Genomic DNA, 27,212 nt, shown 5'->3' with positions numbered 1-27,212 from the left:
GAAAATCAAAGAAATTTCATCAAAAAAGGGTACATGCTCCATCATGGAAGATGATATTCTGTTGTCTTACCCTCATAAAGAGAAGGTTAAAAGGCTGCTTGTTTTAGTTTAATCATTTGTGAGAAAATATAACACTGTGGCAGGAAATAACTTCAGTCAGGGGACTTTATTGCAGAAGTGAGTAGTAGTGCTGATCAAGCTCAAATGGAAAAACAAGGTATAAATATAACAGTCCATGGCTGTCTCTTGAAACAGGTTGTTAAAGGTGGATGCTGGCTCCTCACTCGAACTCATACATTGGGATAGGATGCTTTTACTGACACAGTACTCTGGTTCCAACAAAAGTTGATGGAGGCGTACTTTAAGGTTCAGTTAACAGTTCAGTTACTGTTGAAAATCAGAGGAAACAGGATAAACATCTCTTCTTACATTGTAAATTCTTTGATAGAATAGTTCACCCTCCAGATACTTGCACTTTCAATGTCTGGAAAACAAGGCATTAATGTACATCACACTGTGCTTGTGCTTCTTTTTAACAACAAAAAAGCTTTACTGTGTATATATATAATGTATTGATATATATATTATATATATCAAATATATATTTAATGATACATGATACTATGTGAAAATGTGTAAGCTTCCTTGAAAAATTGGGAAGACTAATTCTGAGAGCTGATGAACATCATTATGACTGTCAGGTACTTAGGTCTTCACTGAATTACTTCATCTAGTTGACCATCATTAGTATTTAATGTGGTATGGTAAATTACCCTACTGATCAGGGTTATTTGGTCAAGCAGCTTATTAGTGCTGTTTCTCCTTTCATATCTGATCAGAAGGTCTTTTTGGATTTGTTTTTGTTTGGGGGGGCATGGGGGGGGTATTTGCTTGTAAAAGCTTTTTGCAAGTTGTAGAACCTATTCAAGTAGCGTTCTTGTTGCTTGGAGACTTGAAAAGATCTTGATGCATATGTGAACATAGGTGCCCTGGCAGCCAAGAGGGCAAACCGTATCCTGGGTGCATCAAACACAGCATAACCAACTGGTCAAAAGAGGTGATTATCCCACTATATTCAACATTGGTGCAGTCTCACCTTGAGTACTGTGTGCAGTTCTGGGCCCCAGAATTGAAGAAGGATGTGGAAGTCCTTGAATGTGTCCAGAGGAGGGAGACAAAGCTGGTCAAAGGGCAAGAAGGAATGTTCTGTGAGGAGTAGCTAAAAACTTTGAGCTTGTCTAGTTTGGAGAAAAGGAGGCCGAGGGGCCACCTCATTGCTCTCTACAGCTTCCTGAGGAGAGGAAGTGGAGAGGGAGATGCTGATCTCCTTGGGATGCAGTGATGACTTGCATGGGAGTGGTTCAAAGCTGCACCAGGGGAGGCTTAGGCTGGACATTAGGAAGCATTTCTTTACCAAGAGGGTGGTCAAACACTGGAACAGTCTTCCTAGAGAGGTGGTCAATGCCCCGAGCCTGTCGGTGTTCAAGAGGTGTTTGGACAATGCCCTTAACAACATGCTTTAGCTTTTGGTGAGCCCTGAAGTGGTCAGGCAGTTGGACTGGATCATTGTAGGTCCCTTCCAACTGAAATAGTCTATTCTGTTCTAACACAAGTGCTCATACGATTGGTCCCAAACAGGTAGGACTGGGGAGCTCACCTGAGTTAAAAACATGTCAGGAAGAATAGTGCTTTTGGTGGCAGTTCTAGCATAGATAATGAAATTAACGTTAGCAACATGCAGAAAACAGAATGAACTGCTTCTGTCTCAGCACTTCAGGCATTCTTCTTTGATGGCTTTATCTTAGTATTCACTTTTAATACCCTTTTCCTGCTGTAAAACATAAATGTTAAAAGGATTGTTGCTAGAGTATAGACAGATCTTGTTTGTTTTGATGGTGCAAGGTTATTAAATATAAAATGAATTTTCTTCAGTTCAGAAGAATGTCCATTCATATAAAAAAAAAAATCCCAGAGATCTTAAACTGCTTTTAAAAAAAGAAACAAAAAAACCACCCCAAAGCCCCAAGAATTCTGGTAAAGAATATATGTTGCAAAGCTCTATGTGCCAGTTTTCAAATAGTATTTCAATACAGTTTAAACAGTAATTTTTAATTTCATGTGTCCATTTAAAAAAAAGGCATTCTATGGTCATCTCTGGAATTTTTCCATTAAGTAAAACTTCTCCTGTTGTTGAACCAACTCTGCTGTTCTTTCAGCATCTTCTAAAACTGTACTCTGCAGGTCATGGGAAATAAATTCCCATAAGAATCATACAGGAAACAGTTTGATGGGTAAATATATTAAATATTTTAAAGCTTCTTCCGGTTCTGCGCTGGAATTAACTAGGTACCTTCTGCAGTGAAGTTAAAACCAGAAGGAAGATTTTGCTTGCTAACAGCTAATGGTTTGTCCAGTGCTTAAAGCTCTCTGGGTGTAGAAAAGAAGTGTTTTAAGTGCTTGTTGAAACTGGGTCAAGCAGCGAGGATTTTGGTCCAGGTCTTCCACATTGCAGAATTAGCATCTCTGACTAGTTCTAACCAGGAATGTCAATGTAGATGTTTTGAGACTGAAGTATCAATCTATCATGTTAAAAGCTTCAGATTTTGTAAATAAGTTGGGTTTGTCAGTTTTTCTGTCTACCTCTTTCTCCAAAAGAAAAGCCTGGAAATTTTGCAGAAAAACTTGGAACAGTTTTGTAAACTCTATAGGGTGTAGCAGGAACAAGATTAGATTCAGTATTAGTTTAATGTAGCTAATATTTTACACCTTGGAAGTTCTAGGAGTTGAATAGTATAAATAAGTCTTTTTTCCTTTATCTCTTAAAAAGCAACAAAAAGATCAGGCTTAAGCTTCTTTTTGCAGATATCGTACTGTGCTTTGGACTGTTTTGTTGCCTTTCTAGCTGCAATAAAAAGCCAGCTATAGTCTTTTTTTAGATGTTTTTTCATCTATGTGAACTACGAGGACTATCTGAATGACTTAATTGTCTCATGTGATCTAGCCTTAGAATACTTCTTCAGGCTAATAAGGAATGTTCTTATAAACAGACAGCAAAGCTGCTTAAGTGGTGTAGCTATTCCATGTGAACCAGCTATAAAAGCAGGTCCTCAGTTTGCCATTTCTGTATAAATAAATGCAGAAATTTACATAAATCTATGTAAATTTAAGTTTCTTATTAAATGCATTCATTGGGGAGGTACAATGATTTTTATTTTGAAGAGTTAAGTGAGTATCCGTAAACCTGAAATAACCTTTGAAACCCAATAGCTGTTACTTTCTTGGTCAGATTTTTCCAGCATTACCAAATAAAGTATAATACAACAGCTGGATCTAAGGATTTTGTTCCTTGGGTGAGAACTACTATGCTCCAGAAGTCTTCAAAGTGAAATGGCTGGTGCTGATGTTCAGACAATGCTATCCTAAACTCTGAAGTCATCTGTTTTGAGTGTTTTGGGCTTTTAAAATCAGTGCTGTTTTCCTGAGGTAGTATGTTTGTTAGAGTAGAGAATAGGGTGCAAAAAACTGAGACAAATGACAACACAGTCTTAAGGTATTCCAGATTGGTCCCTTCAGATTTCAAGTAAGTGTATCAGTGTATTTACATGCATGTTCCTACTGTTTGTTCCAAACCTGATCTTCTGAAAATTAACACTTTGAGAAGGTTGTCTCCTGTTCCATGCTGAAAATCAGCACTGCTCCCTGTGCCTTCAACAGATATCTTTACAAAAAACAAATAATTTTGAAACCTCAAGGCTTGCTATGGAGTAACACATGGGCCAGCTCTGTTCAAATGGTGGTATTCTGCTGGCAATTTCTCAAATTGGTGGACTGAAAATTTTGGGATTATTTTTACTACCCTGGCAATGAGGTCTTGATGTGGGTCCTATCAGTTTTCCTATAGTGACAGAGCATCATTTATTAAGGCCTTGTGTGGCATAACCCAGATGATTTTCACACTACAAGGTCTGTTTCTTCTGTTAATGCTTTTAAGGAAGGACCTGTTTTCTGGATTATAAATTAGTTATTTCAGAGATGTTTATTTAATTCCAAACTTCTGTGAGAAACTTGCTCTCCAGCTCCACACAGCCATACTCCAGATTCTTGGTAATACAGAAGTATGCAGACTTTCTATGGAGGGAATGTCTGTAGTTCACTTCTGTGGTGTGATGTTGTGAGGAATGTTTAGTTCTTTTCCATGGTATTTATTTCAGTGTTCCACAATAACAAGCCACACAGGAGAAGAACTTAGAGCTGCAGTTTTCTCACAGTTGTCTAAATATTGAACAGGCCAGTTTCTGCATGAGTAGAGGAGGCAGCTGAAATGGATATCCACAGATTGTGTCAGCTCAGTCTAAGGGATGCTTAAAGAAAACTTGCCAGTGTTGGGAACTGGAGTTCAAGGCTTTTCTAGTGTGGAAGTCTGTCCTAATGACTTTAAACTATAGACTGCATTGTTAAGATTCGTCAGAGCTGGTGTGTTTGTTACTATTCTGTCTGAATGAATTCTAAACTATCAAATTCTCACTGTTGTTTTTTTTTTTTTCCCAGTAATTAAGAGGACAGCAAGTTTTTATTTTGTTAAGAGACTTTAGAGCTTTGACCATCAGGGTCACGTACCAGTAACAAACTGTTCCCATTTTGTTATTCTCAACTGAGTTGCTGTATGCAATGCCAAGTTATATCGCCGCCTTGAAGATGCTAGTATTTAGTTCTTTCTTTACTATCTTCTTGTCCCTTCCCTCTCCAGTTAAATCTAGATATGGATCTCTTCTGATGTTCTTAGACTTGGTTTTTTTTCTTTGACTCTCTGGAGTTCCTTAGGTTGTGCACATTGTTTTATGTGTTTGCAGTAAACAGTGAGTAATTGGGTGTCACTGTATTGCAGCTCTTCCTTAACTTTGAGGTGAGGTGTATAAGATATCCCAAAGCTGACTCTTAAGTTCCTCTTCCAATATTACATTTTTTTTGGTTATTCTGAAGTCCTCTGACTTGTTCCTTCTAACTTTAAGTCCTTTCCCCATATTTCTTAAGATACTTTTCAGCAGTAGCTGCCTAGTAGCCCCTGTTAGGGAAATAAGTTGACATAATTAATACCTGAAAGACCATGGAACTGTCCCAGAGACATGAAACTCATGGATCTTGTGTTAAAGATGGTTAAACAGCTTGTGAACTGATTGCACATCTGCATTTTTGTCTGCACACCTATGGCTATGAAGAACATCAAAAGCCCACAGAGATAAGTGAAACACATCTGTTGTGAGTTGTTTTTAATTTGCTCTGTGATCTTCTGGTAAACCTCTAACATGTCGTAGGATGTATACTTGCCTAAATTGTCCTTACTTGCAATGTTCCTTTTCAGTAGTGGCTGTCTGGGTATTGTTGTTGTGAGGCCATAGATGAAGAATAGTTGCACACTGCACATAAATCAGTATTGTGTGAATAAGTAATTAATAGATCTGTAAGCTGTTGCCCTAAGTAAGACTTTTATTTTTCCACTGTTCCTTGAGGCCTTAGCTCACAAGGACCTATGTGTACACCTAGCCTGCTGCTGAACAGCAGAAGCCCCTAGCACAGAGGCAGTTGGTTTTTTTGACACATCTGGCTATGTCATTGAAGCTTCATATTTTAAGGCACGTTATCCTAATGTTAGTGACATTATTCACTGTTGTAGGGTAGCAGGTTTTTTTCAAAGCACAGTAGGATTTTGACTGAGGCAGTCTAACAAAAATGCCATTTTAGAAGGGACATCCTACCCATGGGAAGTAACTTTCTGCTCCCTGAAGTCAGAAGTTAAAAATGAAATGATTCATGCAGTGTTTTGTGGCCATTCTTAATTCTGAAAGAGTGCAACAACCTAAATGCCACCACTGTTGTGTGGGAGAGACACAGATCAGCCTGATTCCTGTAGCTGTTTGCCTGGGAATCCACCGCAGCATCACTTTATTTGACAGGCTACTGAATTTATAATGATTAAAAGCTTCTATGTACTAGAAGAAACCTAAATAATTTAGGATTTTAGTTCCCTCTCTGAGGCAGAAAGAGGTTTGCTTTTTGCTGCAGGTGAGGGTTGGAGCTTAAAATAAGTCCTGAAGCTGCAGGCTGCATTTGGCATGGCAGCGGGTATTGTTGCCTGCAGGAAGGTTAGCTTAACTGGAGCACTGGCTAGAGCAAGGTGGTCACAGGAAAATGGAGAGGGGACAGTCATTTTCCAGAAATAAAAATGAGGATACAGATGACGCTTTGGCTGTTACTAGGCTCCTGCTTCTTGCATCTCTTTTCATAAGCAATCACCTCTCGGTTCTTCCTTAAAGTAAAGCATGCCAGTAAAATCCATCTGCTCTGCACTGCCCATGCTGTCTTATGACACAGAGACAGGTGGCCTCTGTGTGGGCTTCTCAGATCTAAGTATCTAGCCTCTGATTTGGACTTCTTTGCAATGACAGACTTAACTCTGCTCTGACAGCTTTCTTAGTGATTGTTGGAATTGGGAAGAGAGATAAAGACAGCAGAAACACATTCAGATACCATGGACTTGGCCTCATGAGGCTGAATTGGAGGGCCTACAGATGCCAGTGCCCTTTGCTCCTTTCTTGTCATATTGATAATGTTCGCAAGGAGTGGCAGATGGGCTAAATCTGCTGGTGTTAAAATAGGTCAGGTATTGATGCATTTAGCAACCCAGACTGAATTACATGTTCATAACAGGATGGAGTCCCTTTGTCCATGTTGATCACCAATTTTGCCCTTCAAGTTAGAGGGAAGCCAGCAGTAAGGTGCTAGTAAATAAAATCTGTCAGTCCTTTTGTCCTCTGTCTGGGCTGTATATCACTTCCTATTTTATTCCACTATTTTCTGGTGCTATTTTCAGTCACCGTTATCCAGTATCAAGACAGAAAATGACCTCTCTGTGATCCTCATGTTATGCATGAAATGTAGACAGTGCATGCTCCTGGCATGCTGTGTTGTGATCCCACAGATGATGTCCTGGTTTTGTACCCTGCTGGCAGCAGGCACTAGGTGGTCATCGCAGGAGTACAGACACAGACCTGGAGCTGATGATGTCCTGAGCCAAGGAAACTGCTAGCCACCACAGTGGCGTGTACTGTGGTGTAATGCAGAGCTGTGGAAAGGCTACACTGGAGGAACCTCTCTGAGTTAAATCTCTCCTGCGAGCTATTCGGATAGGGACGAGGAGTCCTCTTGCTGGCTGCTGTCAGAGCTCTCTGAGCATTGGGTCCTAAATGAGACTGACATGCATCTATTGCTTTTTATTAGTGCTGTCAGGTCTGCTTCTCCATAAAGCAGACTTGTTTTAGGTTTCTCGGGTTTAACAGAATTCCAACCCTAGAGGCTAGAAAGGCTTTTTCTTCAAATTGGAAGATAGTTTTTAAAAAAAGTTACTATGATGTATCTGTTTCTTCATGGCCTATTTCCACCCAAACTAAGGGTGGGAAAGAGGAGGCAGTCAAAGTATATTACTGTGTCTCTGTAAGAGGAGTTTTGGTCTCTGCTGCAGGGATTTTGATGTCCATATAGAGCTTTTATCTGCTCCTATTTTGCCTGGTGATTCATTCCTTCCTCTGTATCCAGACTGGTTCATTACCTCACGTGTGCCCTCTAGAGATTCTTTGTTGTAGTTCCTATTTTTAGGAAGGACGTTATGGTTTCAGTGGGGTACTTCAACTTGTCTGGTTTTACAGGCTAATGAGTTCTTTACCTTTCTCCCAGGCACTATTGCAAGGAGGGGGAGAGGTGTTGATTTGTTTTTCAGGTGTGGGAATTTTTGGTGGTGGTTGTTTTTTTGTGGAGGGGTTGTGGGTTTTTTTTGAACCCAATTGGACTGTTTCTGCCTTTGAGAAAGCATCAAATTGGGATGGTGACAGAGCACTTACTACGTGGAGCAGTTCCTCTCTTGGGGAGCCATGGGGGGCAGGATGAAAACAAAAGGGAGTTCCTGTGGTGCCCTGGCAGAAAGGTGAAACGTGGTTATGTCTGGGTGTTGAGTGGTGTTTGAAGACTGACTGTAGGCCTGGTCAAAATCTCAAGATGCTTTTATTAAGACAGTATTTAACAATACTGATCTAATATTTGAAGAGATGGGCTAATGAACTATGCTGAATATGCAGGGCTACTCTAATGTGCTGCAACAAGCCTTCTGGTTTACTGCTGAGCATGGTTTCAAAGCATAATAATCTTCCAGCACAGAAAGGAGGCAATGTCTTTGATAGTGGTGTTGGACTAGGAAAGGGTCTGCATCTGCAGGCTGTTGGCAAGATAGATGAGTGCACATTGCTAGTGCTGAAGCTCTTCAGACTAGAAGGAATAGATAAGGATTTTACAGCAGTAATGACATGCATGCCCTGCTGTGTGCAGAGGCTGCCCTGGGAACCAAACAAAAAAAGCTAATTTACTGTCTTTGTACTTACTTTGAATGGTGGTGTGAGGACTGAAGATGTATTATAGTACTTCAGAGTTGGTGGTGCATCACTGTGCTGGGAAATAAATATTTTGGTATATGATCATAAAACATTCCGTAGTATTCTCCTGCAGTACGCTGTGGAAGTTGGCTTGATGGGTCTGATGGTCTTGATGCTGGGCTGCAGCTCTTTTGCTCTACTTACAATGAGCTGCTTTATTGTCACTGCATTGGTCTATGTGATGTTAGAGATACCCGGAGACCAGGATAAAGCGACAAAATGCTGGTTTTAGTTCTAGCTGATGTGGTAAATAAGCACTAGAGAATTTTAAATGTTATATGTGTTAAGCAAATAAGACATGCTACTAAAATATAATAGATTTGTGGTAAGAAGAGGACAGATAAGGCGCTGCTGGGATGAGACCTGTAAGTGTGATTATGTTTGCTTTGGGTTGTACCTGCTTCAGAGCAAGTTGGGTTAATTGTTTCTGGAACTGGAAAAACTGTCAGAGGGATAGATGCTAGAGACCATTAGCTGTGGTTTGGTGAAATGGTAGAAGTGCAGAATCAGTGGAAAAGTACCTAATTTTGTTCTCTCTGAAAAGATACAAAGGCTGTGGAAGGCAGCTCTTGAAGCAACCCAGAAGGTGGTGTGAGTTGTTACTGTCTTGTCTCCTGCAGTGCCTGTGAGATACTTGGGTGGTCCCTGCTCCTATGGCTGCCTAGCAAGGGAGCTACTGACTGTAGACAAAGTAGTGAAGTGTTTCTTTTTGCACAGAAAGGTGGCCAGTGGGTGTACTTATACTTGTGGTTGTAGGTAAAAAAGTGACCATTTTATAATCTCTGTAAAACAGTTACTCCTCTTCTCTGTGTTCTAGTTTCTGGTTTTCATTTTATTTTTGCTAGTGGCAGCTGAAAGGGGCCAAGGTATATGCAAAACTTTTGAGCTCATTAAATAGTAAGAAGAAATATTTTTTTAAGAGGGCTAGTTAAATGTGGAGACAGCATCTGTTTTGAAGGAACTCCTGTAACACTGCTTGTTTGCTACAGTGTTTGGGTGCCTTCAAAAGCCATCTGGCAGAGATCTGTTTTAATATGAAATTGATGCTTGCTTCCTTGCTCCTATTCTGATAAATGGAAGCATCTGCAGTGTTGAGCTGCCAAGCTAAATAGTGTTTCCCTTAAGCAGATCTCAAATACTGAATTGTTCTTAGAAAATAGACGTGTTTGTGGATTTGTTAAGATTTTAAATGTTGACATAATATTTAATGCCAAAAGAAACTCTGGTACAACATGTTAGCTGGTATATCTGTTTTGTTAAATTCATGTCAATTGAAAGAAACTGTTTAAAAAAAAAAAAATGTACCCTGAAAGGATTGTTGGAGAGGAGAGCTGAAATATGCCTCCAGGAATATTCAAATAATCTGCTGAACAGTCTCCAAAGAACAATTACATGGTCTGTGGCATTGCTGGATGATATATTCAGCTGGGGAGACCACCCACTTTCCTCCTCCTTCTCTTCCCTCCTCATCCTCCTCCTCCCTTTTCTCCTTTTCTAGCTCCTAGCCCACAGAGTCCCATAGCAGATTGAGCATCAACACTGATGCAATTCAGAGGCTGTTGGCTTTCCAAATCACTAAGTCGGTTTTATTCTGAGGACAAGCTTTGTTTCCACAACATCTGGTGAGGAGAAGCTGCCAGCAGCATTTACGCTGTGGATATCTGCTTTTACTGATTTTTTTTTTTTTCTTTTTTGCTTCTCTGTGCATAAGGAATAAGAGCAAAGGAATGGAGACTTGATATTTCTTCAAGCCTGTTTTTTTAGCAAGAATTGCTCACTTCTGCCAGTAGTGATTTAAAGACATAGTATGTGACAGTACATGGAGGCTATTTCTTATTTGTTTATCTTCCAATTGCACTGAAGACATGTTATGGTCTCCGAAATTTTCCTTATCCAACATGCGTGTACGGCTGACAGCAAAGGGTTTGCTCCGAAACATCCGTCTACCTTCTGGCTACAAGAAAAGCACTGTTATATTTCATACAGGTTTGTGGGTTTTTTTAATATGACAGCTAGAGCATTCACTGAGGGAATATCTTGTTTACTTCAACAGCAGCTTATTTTTAGCAAATAAAAACTGCACTGGGTGTGAAAGTTTTGGGTTTCATACAGTAGTCTGACTTTTGAGCAAAGTAGTTTCATGTTCTGAGTGTCTCTGTGTGCATGCACCCTCGCTGAGCTGCTTGTTTAGAAGATGGTTATTCTGTTTATGAAATGCAGATTGGAATTTGCTCTTTCCTACCACAAGTCCAAAAATAGCGTCAGGAAATCTGTGCTATTAAATATTTGTCTGATCATTTTAATGATTATCTGCTGGGAGTAATGTCCCTTCTATACCTTGATTTGATGTGGGGAAGAAACAGGGGGGGAAGTGGGATGAATACAAGCTGTCACGATGTGGCTTTCTGTCTGTGAGAAATATTTGAATACTTACATGTAGAGATCTGTTATCATACATGTCATGTTAAATATATTTTATTTGGAAGTAGGACAAGCAAACTTTTATGTTCACTTGTATCGTTACAAACCTAAAAAGTATGATGTTTTAGAGACATTCAAGATGAGAGTGTGTGTGTGTTTAAACCACGCACACACACCCCCTCCCCTGCCAAAGAAACCCCAAAAACCAAACCAAAAAACGGTCACAAAATTGTTAGCTTCATCTGACCTGATTTTCCTCTTCAGTGGCAGGTAAAACAAATAAAGCAAGTATCGGGAATGGCAACAAGATTATGGAAGCTGAGCTTTGTTTCAGGACATACATGTGTCATTTTAGTGGAGGGTGGCAGTTGTTTGTTGTTTGTTTTAGCTAAGATACATGAGATCTAGAGAAACTGATGGCAGCCTGCATGTTACATAAGTTTTTTTTCTCCACTGCACTATATGTAATTTTCTTGCATTTTGCTTAGGGAGGAGCAAGCAACTACATAAACTAGTTTTGCAGAAGCTCATCCTCCCAGGCATTTCCTTTCTCTCTTCAACACCACCCTCTTTGCTTTTATTTTTTGGACTTCAGTTCTACCAGTCAGTTTTCCTTCCTGTCCTGGCACTTCCCATAGCAGCTTAAACTGTTCGCCTTGTCATTACTTATCCCTGGCAAAGTAAATCTGGTTTCTGAGTTCCTCCTGGATGATAAATTCAGTTATGAACATAATACAGGCTGACTACCCAAATGTAATATAGGCTTCTGTTTGCAGCTTGCTTGCATGGCTTTAAGCTAGGATTAAAATACCTGGATGCTAAAAGTTGTTATGTAAGGGAGTCTTTGTGCATATACTTACATCCTTGATGTTGCTAACACTCAAGTTTCCACATAGCCCATATACCAGGGACAAAAATTCTAAAAGAGAAAGAGGGGAGATAATGTTCAATCTTCCAAATGTTCATTAACTGCTACTGAAATTTGTATAACTTCAAAAAATAAGAATAGATGTCAGTGTGTGTATCAGGGGAATTTTGCAATGATAAGAATCCCATTTGTGATTTTATTTCAATTGAGTGGATGTGGCAGCAAAACCTACCTGCAGGATGCCTCTGTTTGAATACAGCATGTAAAATAGATTGCTAGCCCTGTGTTCCAGTTAACCAGCACTTCACTAAATAAGAAGTGCTGAATAGACCTTCTGTGTGTTTTCTCTATGTGCAGTAAGTACAAGCTAATGGTATAACATCGACAGCTTGGAGAGGTTTTTACCTGGTCTCCTCCTTCTGCTTTGCTGTCCCTGTGTCTTGTAGGAAGTCAGTGTCTTAGCAGAAAGCTGACCAGTTGTTAGCTGGAGCTGAATATACCAAAAAAGTAGGGCATCTGAAAACCAGGTCATGTTCTGTAGTGGAGAGTGCAAGTATGTATATACTGTGGTTTAGAAACAGTGGAATGCATTGAAGCTTGTTAGTGATTATTTCAGGTTCATAAAACTCAGCAACAGTAGATCAGGCAATGACAGTGTATATCACAAGCATAAAAGGTTCGGGTTTTTGTTAGATATCAGGAGGAGCCATATTCGGTTTTGCAGCGCCAGTATGAGTATCTTTTCTTGTAGTGGTCTAATTGGATTAAAATGACATGTGGCTTCTTTCCAAGGTCACATAAGTAATGAGAAATAGAATATACTATGCACTGTATCAATAAATAAGGGAAGGAGTAATTGAAAACAGGAATTTTGGGGTCCATACAGGAATGTGAATATATGTGAGTGTTATGTAAGCAACACTCAGTTCCAGTTTTGGTGTAGATTGCAGTTTTCATAAACAGTATCATGGATTTCATCCTTTATTCCCTTTCATAATAGCATAGACTGACCGCCTTGTATGACTGCAGAGCATCCTTAAGATACGTAATAGCAATTGTTGAAATGTAGCGTTTTAAAGTAATCTAGAGCACAGGTTAAGTTGGATTCTTCTGTTACCGTGTCCTGGCTGACAGTTTGCAGTGCAGTAACTTGGTGAAATTAAGATGTAAGTACTATTGGGTGGAAGAGAATGGAATTCGCTCTGGGGTTTTCATTCTGACTTGAAGATATTTTGCAGCAGCCGGCTGCAGTTTCTTCACAGTATGTACTATGGTTGGACACGCAGGTGTTTACACTGGTGTTAAATTAGTCTAGATTAGTCATTGTATTTATAGTGAAATGGATCCTTGGGCATTCGCACTGCTTACATTTTGTCCATGTGGAGGTGTCAAAGTAACAATAATTCAGATATCTAGCAGTGTAAGTATACAGCCTGTTCGGGGGAAACCAAATAAAACTGGATTTTTTTTCTTAGGAGTGGAATAAATCCAGAGGAAACTTGCTGTAAAAGTGCTTTTTAAGGTCATTCAGCTTGTTGCCTTGTGTCTAACTTCCATTGCTGTGTGCTCTACACTGCTTTGAGGTCATCATATCCAGAAGTTTCTTCTCCCTTTAAATGCAGGCAGACATAGAAGTGTAATTTTTTTAATCTACTTAGAAGTATAGTATACCTGCATTGTTAGCTGTATGTATATGTGTCCTCTTCAAGAAATACTTTATTTACCCATCCTGTGACTTTTAAAACTTACTTGTAGCAAGTAACTGCAACAAAAATCTCAACACTTCAGAACTGTATAAACATGATAGATGAGTTAAGTATGAACCAGTGTCTTTCACTGATGAAATATAACATTTGCTTCCTTTATCATACCATTAGGTATTTTTACCAAAGAGTGACTAAAGTGCTCTTATGCTCTTCATGCATCAGTGGTGTGACAGAGTAAACCATCTCTGCATGATTCTGTGCAAACTACCTGAGAAAGACATTCTTTTATGAATGATTCAAAATAGCAGTTTTGAGTTATTTATATTTTCTCTTGCATGAAGATAAAATTCTAGACAAGGAACTAGTTTTGCAAATAGAGGTCAAAGCTCTTGTGCCTTTTGTTTAGTTTTTCAAGGTTTGTATACTGAACTGTACTGTTGCTTTTGTGGTAAACTGTTTTGTCTCAAAACATTTTCATCCAGCCCTTCTTGCTGCTCTTCCTCTTTTTGTTCTTCCCCTAAGCAAACTGTACTTAGTACTCTTACATCTCCGGTGACTTCCATTGCTTACTAAACCTAGTAACTCTTACTAGCTTGGTAATAAGAGGGGCCTCAGAGGACAAACAGCAGCTGATGTCATTACAGCAATACCAATTTTAAAAATTTCCTTTTTTCCTTGCTGGCAACAAGCAAACATCACAGACTGGTTTATTTGAGCAGATGATGTCCTTTTCCAATACAATTTCTTCCCTAAATCCTGCTTCAGATCACACTGGGAACGATGAAATTATTTCTGCACATAGCAAAGCTGTGCTCTTAAAGAAGGATTCTGAAAGCCTCAGGTGTCACAAGTTCCTTAATTGTTCATATGCCACCTTCCCCCCCTCAAGAATAGCTGAACTGCTGATTAATGTCTGATATTACAGTTTAATATAGAACTGTAGAAAGATACCCAGCACACTCAACCCTGCTAAGTATTCTAAATCTAAACGTCTGCTGGAGAGATTTGATACAGGATGAGTGTGTTAAATATGTGTCACCTACCAAAGAAAAATACAGTTCAGAGGTAAAGTCAGCTTATCTATTCTGAGCAGAAGTTGTTGAATAGCTGGAAACCATTAGTCATAGGGAATTTTGGATTTAAACATGTTCCTCTTGAAGTCAGTGAGACTCTTTGCTCCTGACTTCATCTATTCAAGACTGGGTACTAAATGACCCATCTGATGTGCTTGATTTCAGTTTAATAGGTTATAGCTTCAGTAGGCATGTAGGTGATAGCTAAATGGAGGTTCATGTTTTCAGATGGTATGGCTCTGTTTTGGAGTTTGTGAGTGTAGTTTGTACTCTATACAAGTCTCATCTAGTTGATGCATCTACAATAGTTATAAAATGAAGATGACTCTAGTTCTTTTCAAAGGAAGCCTGGATAGCAGAAAGGAACTGCTAAAAAAACCACCCCACATAACCAAAAAAGAAAACAGCAACAACAATTGGCTCACTGTTCTGTGTTACTCTTCTTTCTTTGCTGGCAGAGAAAACTCTGATGTGGGAGGGGGATAGAAGGCAAAAAACGTTTCTTGCATCTTCAATAAATCAAATATGTTAAGTACTGTGGAAGCAGTACTGAATAGATTGAGACCACACCACCCACTGCAATCAATGGCAAGAGATGACAATTTCTGGTTTTAGGTTGGCTGTTAATTGTCATGTAATGAAGCAGTGTCTCCACTGTTTTTATTACTTAAATTCTAATTCCTGAGTGGCACTATGCATAGAAGAACCTAGGTCCCAAGTTTATAGATTTGATGCCTTTAGGAAAAGCGCTGGTGTTCCAAACAGCTCTTGACTGTTTCACCAAATACCATACCAAAAACTAACTTATTTGGAAAATTATTTGCAAGCAGATCCCATCTCTCTTGGCTTGTCTTCCCCCAGAACAAAACAGGAAGGCTACATTGGTCAAGGTGGCTAGTTTGTGGAGTTCACCTCTGCTTCTGTTTGTTCTTTAGATGTATCAGCTGTCTGTGGTTTACTGGAGTAGTGTTATTGTCAGAAAGATTTGATCGAATTAAATCTTATTTTTAAGAGGAGGTTAAGCAATTATTTTTACCATGATAATATGGTAAAAGAGTGCTACAGAATTATTAATTAATGATTTCGATTACAGTTGGTGGTATCACCAGCATCTTTCTAAGCATGTCCACCAACAGTGTTCTTCCCCATTGCCTTTTCCTGGTCATGGAGTATTGTTTCTGTTCCCCATCCTGCAGGGAGAAAAAATAGCATTTGATCTCCTGAAGAATAAATGTGTCAGCAGTATAACTTATACCTTTAAATCATCTTTTAAAAAAAAATCCTATTCAATTTAGCTGTCCATGTACTGAAATGTAGAAATAACCCGTCTGAAATAACCTGACTTGTATCTGGTTGAGATGTGTCTTTATGGTTGCTATTTATGAACGTTCCATTGGTGTCATCTTTACTGATGTCTAGTGGTTGTAGCAAGGGCATTAATAACCCTAGGTCTTGTATTCAACTCCTGGTTAGGTTTAATTTTGCTACTTCTTGTCATGGTAGTGTGCTTCTTCCTCAAGATGCTCATGTAAACAGTTTGTATGTGATGTTATGGAAATACTTCTGGCTAGGCAGGAAACAGGACAGCTGAGAACATCGTGGTGAAATTTGCTCATGAAAGCTCATCCTTTTCTTAAAGAGAAATATCAATCCTTTGGTAGAAAAGTCAGGCAAGTGTTATAAATAATACTCATTAATGACTTCACTTCTTTAATACTGTTTTTAGACTCTCAGATATTTCAACGGCCTTCATTTTTATCTGTGTGTGAATATTGCTAATAATAAGCACTTAAATTATGTAAAGTGTTCTGTTTATACTTATTACAAAAATAGACTTTGTGCTAAGCTTTTTTAAAGATTTGAAGTAGTAAAACAGGAATATTGGAAATGCTTCCAGCAGAATGAATGAGGTTATTTATAAAGCTAGTTGCAAGTTATTATACTGTGAATAAAATGGAATGCTAGAAAACTTTGCTTTTCTTAGCCATAAGCATGGGCTACTTATCGTATAACCAATATAAAATCAAGGCTTACTTTTTTCCACAAATACTACTGTACAAACTACCACCTGCTTAACATGCTTATCAAACTGAGATATTTTGACACTTTAAAAAAAAAAAAACCAAAAAACTGTGAACTGAGTAGCATAACCCTATCAAACCTATATTCCTATGTTTTGGGAGGGACCTCTCAGCTAGGAGTTGGGGACAAGGAAGAGGAGATGCATGTGTAATGTGTAGTGAGTATTTTTCTTGCTCTGTTTGTGAGCACGAGTAGAAGTGTTTGTAGTTAGAGGTCTTGCATAGGGGTTAACCTCACATAGGGGTTTTGGTCTTTGCAGTAAGTTACTGGTATCCCCTGGTGAACATTGCAGTTACTTGAGGTATTGGCTCCTCAAAAAAGTTTCTGTTGTCATCTTTCCCTCCCTCCCTGCTCACCACTGAATTAAGCAAAAATGTGAGTCTGCCATCTTCATGGTTGTTTGTTAGCTTAAGCAGATGAGACTCAGGGGAACATTAAATGCAAAGAATGATGTGATGAATGTTTTAAAACTTCCTCCACAGGAACTGCTTAAACTCCACAGCAGGCATGGCAAGCAGTCGTTCCTTGAGGGGACCACTGGTACCTGTCAGGCAGCTTTTGCCAAAGCAATCTTCAGTTGCGCAGTTTGGCTAGGAGTCATGGGGAAGAGAAGTCCCTTAACTTCCAGGGGCAGTCAGCAATCAGCGGAAGGACTGTGCATCTCTGAAAGGGTGGGGATGTATTATATCTTGTAGCTAACAAAAGTACTGGGTGCTGCTGTTTTGTTTTCAGCTTGGCAAGATGTTTCCACATGGGCTCTGTTGGGTTGTGCTCAGTCTGTTCCTGAAACAATGGTGTGCAATGTTCTAGGCATGTCCCTGGGGAGACATCTTTGCTGCTTAATAACAGGAAAACTGTTTAACATAACAGGAAATACACAAATAGGCCCTTAACTATGACACAGTGACTGCCAAGAATTGTATAAGTGCCTATTTTGTGCCTTTCGAAAAGGGAATGCCCCAGTGACACTTAGAGCTGCTATGTGGCACTTGAGATGCCATGTTTTCTGTCTTGAACTTTCACCGCAGCATGAAAGATTGAGTTCACATGGATGGCTTTAACTGGCAGTAACTGAAAAGGTTCTATTAAGATGCTGTTTTATTCTGTTGACCAGCAAATTGTTTCACCATCAGGGTAGCTTTAAAGTACCGTTTCAGGGTTAATTTTAGACACGTGTTCAACTGTTCCTTAAAACATGCTGTGCTGCTGTCTCCTAAAATACATTTTCCCAAAGTTGTGAGCTTATCTCTAATTTTAGTGGCTGATTAAATTTTCCTTCATTCTGCAGAGACTTTACTTCATGTTAACTGTGTTGATATGTGTAATCAAAAGGATGAATAGCACAGGTGTTTAAACTGTAAATTGGAATAGTAATATATATAGAAGGAAAAGTAACTTCCACCATGATAATATATATTTTTTTAAATATAACCAACCCAGTGGAATGGATATGTGCAAATACTGTTTCTAGAGCCTTAGAAAAACAGTACTGATCTAGAGTAACCCAGATTCTTAACCAAGCTATGAAACAGTTGTAGAAATAGATAATCCTCTAGTTACACATAGAAGTTTAATGGAGCTTCCCTTACGTTATTTTCTAAACATCCCAGAGTAGTCTTCTGCAAATAAGCGAAATGTATGCCTCTGCTCTCTTGTTGATCTGTACCATCGTTTTCACACACTTCGCAAAGTAAATGCTTGGTTATTTTTTAATTATGGGAGAACACCTAATTTGGGATGGTGACTGAACCTGAACTCATCAAATGAAGTCAGTGTAGCTGGGGAGGAGCAGCCTGCTGGGTGGCCATTTGGGACTGTGATTAAAACCAATCGAGATAATGACTGAAACAAGGATATTGGGTGATAACACAGTGAACAACGTTGAAAATGCTATGTTAGCGTTTTCTACATAGCTCTTGAGCTCTAGGACCGATTCTTAAAGGGATTTGGGAAGTCAAACTGTTACTGTAAACTTTTTTTTTTTCTCAGTTCATTTCAAACCTATAAGCTTAATCATGCCTATATGATCACTAAATTTTTTTTTAATCAATCTCTCAGCAAAATTGATGTCCTATCTTTGTCTTTGAATTGTCTTAGTACCCTATTTCATACCCTGAAATTCATGACTTCTCTAAAAGGTGAATCTGGGTATATCAAAAGGTGAATTTTTATGTTAGCTATTTATTTTGTAACTTGGAATTGCGAATTGCAATCATCTATTTCGAGGATCTTTTGGTAGATAAAGTATGACTAGCATGGATAACTTAGCATTGATTATAGTATTTCCTACATGCTTAGAAATGCTATCACCTAGCTCTTTAAAGAACAACAAGAGTGAATTTGAGTGTAATCTGGATTTATTTGTCTTTATATGGATGTAGAATTTCAAAAACACAGGAAGCTGTTGCTGGATACATTGAGAAACAATTTTGGCACAAAGGGAATAATACAAAATATAACCAAGGCTCCAGAGCCTCTTTAAATTCCTACTGCCTGTCCTACTTTTTCTTCCATAATATCCTTTAGGCAGCGTTTCAGTGCCATGCTTAAGTCCAGTGACATTTGTTACAGTCATATAACATCAGCTCATATTAGTGTCATTGAATAAATAGCTTCTGAGTTCAAACCAAAAGCCACTCTGTCCTCTCCATCCAAGATAGCTTCAGATAATGCACAAGAAATGATGTTGCGTATTGATGTGCTAGTCTTGTGGTCAAAATGTATTTTACAGGTCTCAGTAAAGCAGTTGTTTTCAAGGGAAGATTGTGGTTCCTTGCAAGTTACTGAGCCTTACATAGACTCTTACTCTGAAAGACTTTGAACAGTTCAGACAAACAAGAAATACAAAATTCTTGAATCTAACATTAAGCTGAACTAATAAATGTTCTGGCAGTTAACTTAATCACGTGTAGGTTGTGAAGGAAGAATTGCGATGTTAAATTAGAGGCAGGCACAATTGGTGAATTGAAGTTCAGTGATTCAGGTAAAGTTCCAAATTAGTTTTGAGGTTTTTTTCCTTTATTGCAATAAAGTGGACCTCCATAGTACATAAGCAAAAAGTGGCTTTCAAATTTAAGGGCTTAATTCTATATGCTACAGGAATCCAGTTTACAATTAGCTGTTAAAATCTGGGGTCACTGGAGCCAAGTTTGACAGATCTAGAACAAATGTATGATGTCAAAAATTAAGTATGTTAACTTCTCTTACTTGGATTTGTAAGTAACAGTGTCTCTCCCGGTTACTTGATATTTATCCCAAGCATACTTACAGTTCTTGCCAGCCCTTTGGGAAGGAACCATGCTAAAAAGTAGCTGAAGAAATAGTTAAGCTGTCTACATGTCTGTCTTCCCAGAACATAGGAGACTACCATGCACAGGTGAGAACAGAGGAGAAAACTTCTCTGCTAGCCTGTTAGTAACCGCATGAAACATGTGGCACATAGAGAGATTATAGCCAGTGATTTAATTACCTGAGGTCAGATCAGGTTTGAGCTAGAAGAAAACGTATTATGAAATAATGCATGGGGGTGTTTTGTGGTGAGACTTTGAAACAGCTGAGCAATCTGATGAAATGCATTTTACGTCTAGATGGTGTTCTTACCTTGCCCTGATAAGGTCTAATGTACATGGCTTCTGAAGGTTTCTTCCAGCCCTATGTTTCCGATGCTGAGCATGGTAGTCAACAAAAGAGTTGACTAAAGTATTAAGGAAGGAATTAGTTGAACAACTGCAACTCAGATGGCTTCTTCCTATCTGGCTGTGCTTCAGCCCTTTCACCCCTGATCGATCAGTGTGAGAGAGCTGGGTTCTTCAGAAAGGCTGGAAAAGGGGAAGAGTGGCCTTGACACATCGTACTGCTGTCTGGTGTTGTGTGAGGGTTTCCTACATGCACACACATCTGTGGATAGATAGCAGACAGCTTCTGTGATGCCACCCCCACACACACTGCCCCCACAGAGTCTTTTCCCAGATGTGAAGGTACAGCACATCTAAATATCTGACAACAGGGAAATTGGTAGCCCTGAATGTATCCAAGAAGGATGTGGAGATAAGAAAAAGGGATCAAGATTTGCACTGGGGAGGCAGTTAATGGGGTCGGGCAAGTCATGATGGGATTCCCTGTCCCAGTTGACTCTGGGGCATGACTTTGTAGACAGAAGCTGCAGAATGGTGAGAAATATACCATGTCCTGTACTTGTGAAGAAGCAGTAGAGGGCACCAGACAACAAGGAGCAACTTCTTGTACAGGAGGTGGAAATGGAGAGAAAAGTCAGAGGACAGGAAATAAGAACAGAGAGGAGTGAGGAATGTCAGTGGTCTTCCCTGTGCTTGGTTCTTTGGGCAGCTGTGTGTTTCAAGGATGACAAGGTACAGCTACATCTATAAGAAGGTATGCAGACAGAGAGAACTGCTTCAGACGTCTGCCTACCCAGAGAAACAGTTGAACTAGGAACTTACTTAAACATAAACCCCTTACGTAAACATAATTGCTAGCTTCCAGATACAGCATTTTCTCTTCTTTCCTTCAAAAGTTGGGGAATGGAATGGTTTAAGATTGCCTGTGGGGTATATGATTAACTGATTTAGCAAAATTCAAATATCTAAAGCAAGGATGATAGATTGAGATATTTTATAAACTTTAACTTGGTCCTTATTGGCCAAGGCTGCAGCACACTGTAATGCATCCTCATGCAATTACTTTGCATCCTGTTGTTGTCTTTGTGCTTAAAAATGGATCACTCACTGCAGTATTATTTTTAAGATGCATGAAGAGTTGATTCATCAGCATACATACGTGCAGTCTCCCTCATGTCAAAACATCCATGCTCTAGGTTTTGCATTACTAGTATAATTAAACTAGTTCTACCATCTTCCCCCCACTTTTCATTTTGCTAAGACAATGGTATGTAGCACTGTATGGTGAACTGGCATGTGTCAGGCTTTTTCCTAATTCAGAACAAGCTAAGAAATCAAGCATCTATTATTGCTCTTGGTTATTTAGAAAATAGCCAGAACAAATCTGATCTACTGGTGGTCTAGGTGGTGCATGCTAAGAGTTGTCTTCTGTAAATTGCATAGCATTTCAAATTTATTTATTTAGTTCACAGTCATCTCTGAATGTATGGTGGACTTATTAATATTTTTATCTTCGATGTGTGGTTCATATTCATGCTTGATATGTACTGGCTAGATGAAAATCTAATTCAATTCTAGATGTTACAGTTCCAGTAAACTTGACTAAATATATTGTGAATGCAATATTAAGACAAAATCACTTTGTATATTAAGTGTTCAAAACTCAACTAGTGCTTCTGTTTAAGATAGGCATGTGGTACATAAGGTAAAAAGTGTTATGGGCACAATGCTGAGATTCACAGTATTAGTCAGATTTGCATGTGTGCTGTGCATTTAACAGGCAGACATCTGTCTGGTACATTAATTACACAATTAATGTTCAGGACTGGGACACCTTTAAGTCCTTTGTAAAACATGGCTTTTAAAGATTATCCCTTCCAATCTTCTAATCTGCTAGAAAATTTGGACATCGCTATTTTGAAGTGTTTTTTAAAGTTCTTTCCTGCCTTCATCTCACCCAATACAAATTTTGTCATCATCAAGACTGGAAAAGAAACAGCCACTGGTGAAATGGCAAAGAAACATGTAACACTTGAACTGTGCCCTCTGCTGTCTTAGAGAGTCTTGATCACTGGACTTTCCTTCAAAACTTGCTCTTTAAGAAACACACAGGCTGGTTGATGATGCAGTTGCAGCGATGACATGAGTTGAGCTAATACTTGTCTTTGTGCTTTTATTTTGGAAGCCACCAGCAATTTGGAAGGTAATGCATTTTCTCAGATGTAGTTAAGTATGTTTACAAACATCATAATCTAGCTCCTTGCAAAGCTTCTGTATAAGTTTAACGTAGGTTTTAAAACATAATCTTCAGAAATGTAAGGCTAATGCAACATAGAGATTCTGTATGCTTAATCAGTACAGTAACAGATCATACCAAATTACTGGCAAATGAAAGTGTGTGTCATTAACATGTTTCCTAAAGTGGGAAAAATACTGTCTCAGACAATCAGTAGTGCGTTTGACAATGTCCTAAAACAGTTGTACAAGCTCAAGAGCCATATTCTGTAGGATGGGTGACATGTTAGGGAAACAAAGACACATCAGTATTAATCACTTGGATGATGGGATGTTTTTGGTTGAGAAATACTTGAGGCTTTAACAGGTGGTTAATTTTAATAGGCATATGCACATGGAGAACCCAGTTCAAAGGTTGTCATGTGGGTGAGAGCCTATTAGGGTAGGAGTTGGAAAGGTGATGTACTGAGGCTTATCTAGGAGCCTTAGTGCAACATCATAGTTGCAATGTTGGTCTTTTGCTTGACTTGCATTCGTGGCTGCCTCCAGTGCCTCCTGATTGCAGGGAGACAGCAGGGGCATGTTCATAACCCAACAGAAAAAGTCCAGACCATCACACTGCAGGGCAGAGAGCTTGCTACACACTGTGGGTTGTCACTTCAGAGCCTGAAAGATTATGAAGTATGTGTCAGATTAACTGGCAAGGAGTAGGCTTGCATCTGTCTTCAAGAAGAACCTTTGTGCAGAAGTAGTTAAGGACTGCTTGGCGTTGCGAAGCCTTTTGTGGAGATCATACAAAAGCTCACGTAGAAAGGTGCGCGGTTGGAAAACTGGCCTTGCTTGCTATCTTGCTTATCTCTTGGTTTCTTCCCAGTCTGTATATGCAGGCTTCCTTTTGCACCCGTTTGTGTGTAAAGGACAGTAACAAAATGGCGCTCTTGGTTCATGCTCCGTTTGTTGTGTCAACAAGCAGGAAGCTACTAAAGAGCTGCATGCAGTATATTATAGTTTCTAAGTAACAGTTTTAGGCAGCAGGACTTGGCGTTGTCCGTAAACATTTGGTTTCTTACCTAATAATCAGCATTGTAACGGACAGGGAAGTGTTTGACATGCTCATAGGTTCTGCTTCAGAACTTGCTCCTACCATCATGAAACCCTGTGTGGCCAGTGCTGCAAGATACATGTGTGTTAAGCATGCGATTAAAACATTAAACAGGCATAAAGCTCTTTGAAGAGTGTAAATACATCTGAGACTTTCCTTTCCTTTTCTCTATCGTGTGTATAAAGAGAATATCCATTTTTGTGGTGAGAAGTGAGGAGCGAAAAGGGATGGATTTAAAATGCTGTACTGAGGCTAGAAGTCAGTGCTGTAATAACTCTAAGTCAATGTATGAGTTGGCATGAGAGGATAGACACAGACTTCAGAAACACTACTTCAAACTGAATACCTGAAATAATATGTGATGATTCTGCATTCGCCCTCCAGGCTGTACCCACATTTAGGGTAAAATATGCTGAAAAACCTTTGTACCCCTGCAAAGGAAGGCAGACAGATTTCTGCAGTGTATGTTTTAATCGTGCTGAGTCAGTTTAAGCATCTGGGTCAGGTTTTACCTGCCTGCAGTTAAATTTTGTTTGGTTCCTGCAACCTTTTTAAAAGCCTTTTTGGTGGCTGTGGTTGTTGTTTGTTCAGAACAACTTGAAAAAGATTTGATGACAGTTAAAATAAGCTGATGTTCCTGGACACAGGCTAATGCCTGACCTTAAAGAAGGGAAAGTTAAAAGGTTATAGTAAGAGTAAAGGAAAGGGAGAGCTGCCGTGCTGCTTTAGGAAGCATTTAGTTGTCTTGGGTTTCAGACTCTGTTGATGCATGGAAAGATGCCAGAGGAGAAGTGTTGTTTCTCTGCTTTGAGACAAGACTGGCTAAATAAATGGCTAGAAAAGTTCCTAAGGTACAGCATCTTAAGCATTTCAGTTGGGCAAATTATCCAGGCACAACTCTGAAAAATGAAGTCACTTTGCTGTGGTCTAGAACTGGCTCATGATTGGTGTGCTTGAAGTGTGAACAGAGCAAGTCGGGGCTGTCTGCACTGGCTTATACAGACAGGCCTAAGGCAGAGCTTGGAAACAAAACATCACTTCTTCAGGAGTCTGTGTTTGTACAGTCACTACCCTGGACTCTGAGAGACACAGCAGGAAGATGTGCATTCGCCACTTGCCAAGCTGGATGCAGGCAAAAATTACAGTTGACCAAGCTGTGGAGTGGCTGGGGGGGTTTGAAGACTCCTATCCAAGTCTAGCCTGTCAGGGCCTATGCAGACACTGTTAATTTAGTTTTGTGACTGCTTTCCCTGTATATTTGTCTGAAACTGCTTCCTGGGTTTATAGCCCAGAGCAGGAGTTTTGAAAGAATTTAGGGTGGTAATTTACAGCTAGCCAAATTTCCAAGTCCTCTCAAAGATAATATATGTACTGCTGTGGATTAAACCCAACAGCTTTCTTACTTGTACAGATGTTCTCAAGTCTCCCTCTCTGAAGTGCCGTAGCTTGTAATGAGGCAAACGTTAAAATCAAATCTGTGAGATCAAATGGTTGATCAGTCTTTCTGTTGCATTGCTTGAATAGCTTGTACGCATTGCGGGGGAGGAGGATGGCGGGAGAACTGTAGCGATTTTTTGAGGCTTCAGAACTAGCTGTGTAAAGATTAACATACAAGGCAAAGTTATGTGCTCACTGGAGGACTAGTTCATATGCAAGAATGTGATTTGGTGACTCCTGAAGGAAAAACCTCAGAATCAGACCTGCGGGTCACGCAGTACTGCATCGATGGGACTAGCTCGCTTACAGGAGGAAAAGATAAAGCATCTAGAGTAGAGGTTAGCAGTGTAGGTGTGTGTTCTTCAGGCCCTAATAAAAACAGGTAGACCTTCAAGTTTACTTCAGTTTTTATCAGTGTATTTGGAGAAATTTGATCTAGCTCACAACTCCACTGAACACAATTACTTACAAGTGTTTCATGATTGTTAATATTGTACAGGATACCTGTTTTGTAATGCTTTCCATAACTCGGTTCAGTGTGTATTGTGAGATGTGCTGGCAGCATTTCCTTACCTTTATTTCAGTATTCTAGTTGAGACTTGACTGATTTCATAAAGATGAGTATATACCTAGTTTGCAAGGATATATTCTTGTCCAAGTGTTCCCTACTATTATATGTAGCAAGTACTCAGTTCTGTAGCCGTCTTTAGTCCTTACTCTATTTTTTCATTTTTAATTTCATTTTTCTCCTTAGTTCTCAGACTCTTTGCCAGTCTAATGCCAAGAAGTCCAAGGCTGGGGGTATTTTTGTTTGTGGTTTGGTTTTATACTGAGGGAGTGTGTTCCGTTATCAATTATAGTTAGGTGTAAATCAGACTTTTTGAAAAAGGGAAAAGTCATTATGTAGGTGCAACTAGATGCTTCCTCTTTCATGTTTGGGAAGTGAAAATATCTGGTTGCTGTTTTAAGTCTGACCCCAGTCCTAGCTGTACGAACTGGTCAGCCTTACACAATGTGAAACCACCCTGAAGGTCAAAGTAATGGGATTTTTGTAAGATTCATTGTAAGCTTTGTGTAAACTTTTTAGTTTAATACTTCAAATGTGCTGTATTACTTAACACTGTAAAATATAACTGTTACTGTGGTTTAGTGAGTTTCTGTGTTGACTTTGAAACTATGCGTGGTGCTACTCAGATATTTTAACTTCATGGATTTTATTCTTATATGGAGTTATAGAAGTAGGGGTGTTCTGTGTTTGCTGGTAGCTAATTGTGTAAAAGATTTCTGTGTTTCCATAAAGCAAAAGAAATACTTTAAAAAACGACACCCCCCCACCCCTCCAACCACGCATATCCCACCCAAATAGACCAGATTTTATTTAAATAAGGCTTTTTTTTGTTTTGCTCTAATCATTAATTTACTCTTGAGAGGAAATGCTCATCAGTGTTTGATTTCTGTAAGTCTGTGAAATCGGGAGGTTTTTTCCCTAGACATGGGAAAACATTAAGATACTTGAGATGCATTAAGGATAGAGGTAGCTTGGCTGGAGCACAAACAGGTAATTCTGAGACAATGAATTCTAGGTTGGGAAGCTTGTGCATTGCTGAAAGCTATTGTTCGTGTGTCATTAGCTACCAAGTATGCCTGTTGAAAGACAGGTTGTAAAATTCAAAGTACCAGCAACCTCTGCAGACTTTCAGTTTGCTTTGCAGTATCTACCTACAAATATAATTTTAAGTAAGTTTTTAAAGAGTGTCTTCCAGAGTAGAGAAGAGTAAAAGAAACCTGCCTGGAAGCTACGTGAAGAGCATTATCTGTACCAGAGTACTTAGTGATCTTAGTTTGAGTGAGGAATGTACCAAACACATTGATTGTGTTCTGGATGGAATTCATGTTTTCATACAGAGCAAGAGATCAGTTTCCAAGGAGAACTTTTCTTCACAGTACATATATTATAGCAGAGAGCATTTGGGGGTTGCGTGCACACATATAGAAAGGAGGCTGCAGCCTTTGGAGCTGGTGGCATTGGACAGGAATGACAATCGGAGCACCCAGTTTAGTCACCCAAGCATTGTCATCTGGGCTTTCGATGTAACTAATAGAGAAGGGCTCCCCCCAAGCCCTCTGTGATGTCCCAGTTAGGATTTTGGAGAAGCCTGTTCCTCTGCAGAGGGAT

General features: G+C 39.3%; 1 protein-coding gene across 4 annotated transcripts in view; it reads left to right on the top strand.

Moving 5' to 3' along the window:
- MTUS1 (microtubule associated scaffold protein 1) overlaps positions 1-27,212 on the top strand; it is a 129,246-nt gene that overhangs the window by 65,481 nt on the left and 36,553 nt on the right. The window contains exon 1 of one of the 4 annotated variants that reach the window (XM_074822654.1): positions 9,999-10,463. The exons of the other annotated variants lie outside the window; for them this stretch is intronic. Coding sequence (XP_074678755.1) covers positions 10,343-10,463 — 121 coding nt within the window. The 5' untranslated portion in view covers positions 9,999-10,342. Of the gene's footprint in view, positions 1-9,998; positions 10,464-27,212 lie in introns of those variants that run through there. 4 annotated transcript variants of the gene reach the window in all.

This window comes from Strix aluco, chromosome 4, assembly GCF_031877795.1.
Source record: "Strix aluco isolate bStrAlu1 chromosome 4, bStrAlu1.hap1, whole genome shotgun sequence".
NCBI classification, from domain to species: Eukaryota; Metazoa; Chordata; class Aves; order Strigiformes; family Strigidae; genus Strix; species Strix aluco.
The sequence above is the reverse complement of the archived record's forward strand: the minus strand, read 5'-3'. Positions and strand labels throughout refer to the sequence as shown.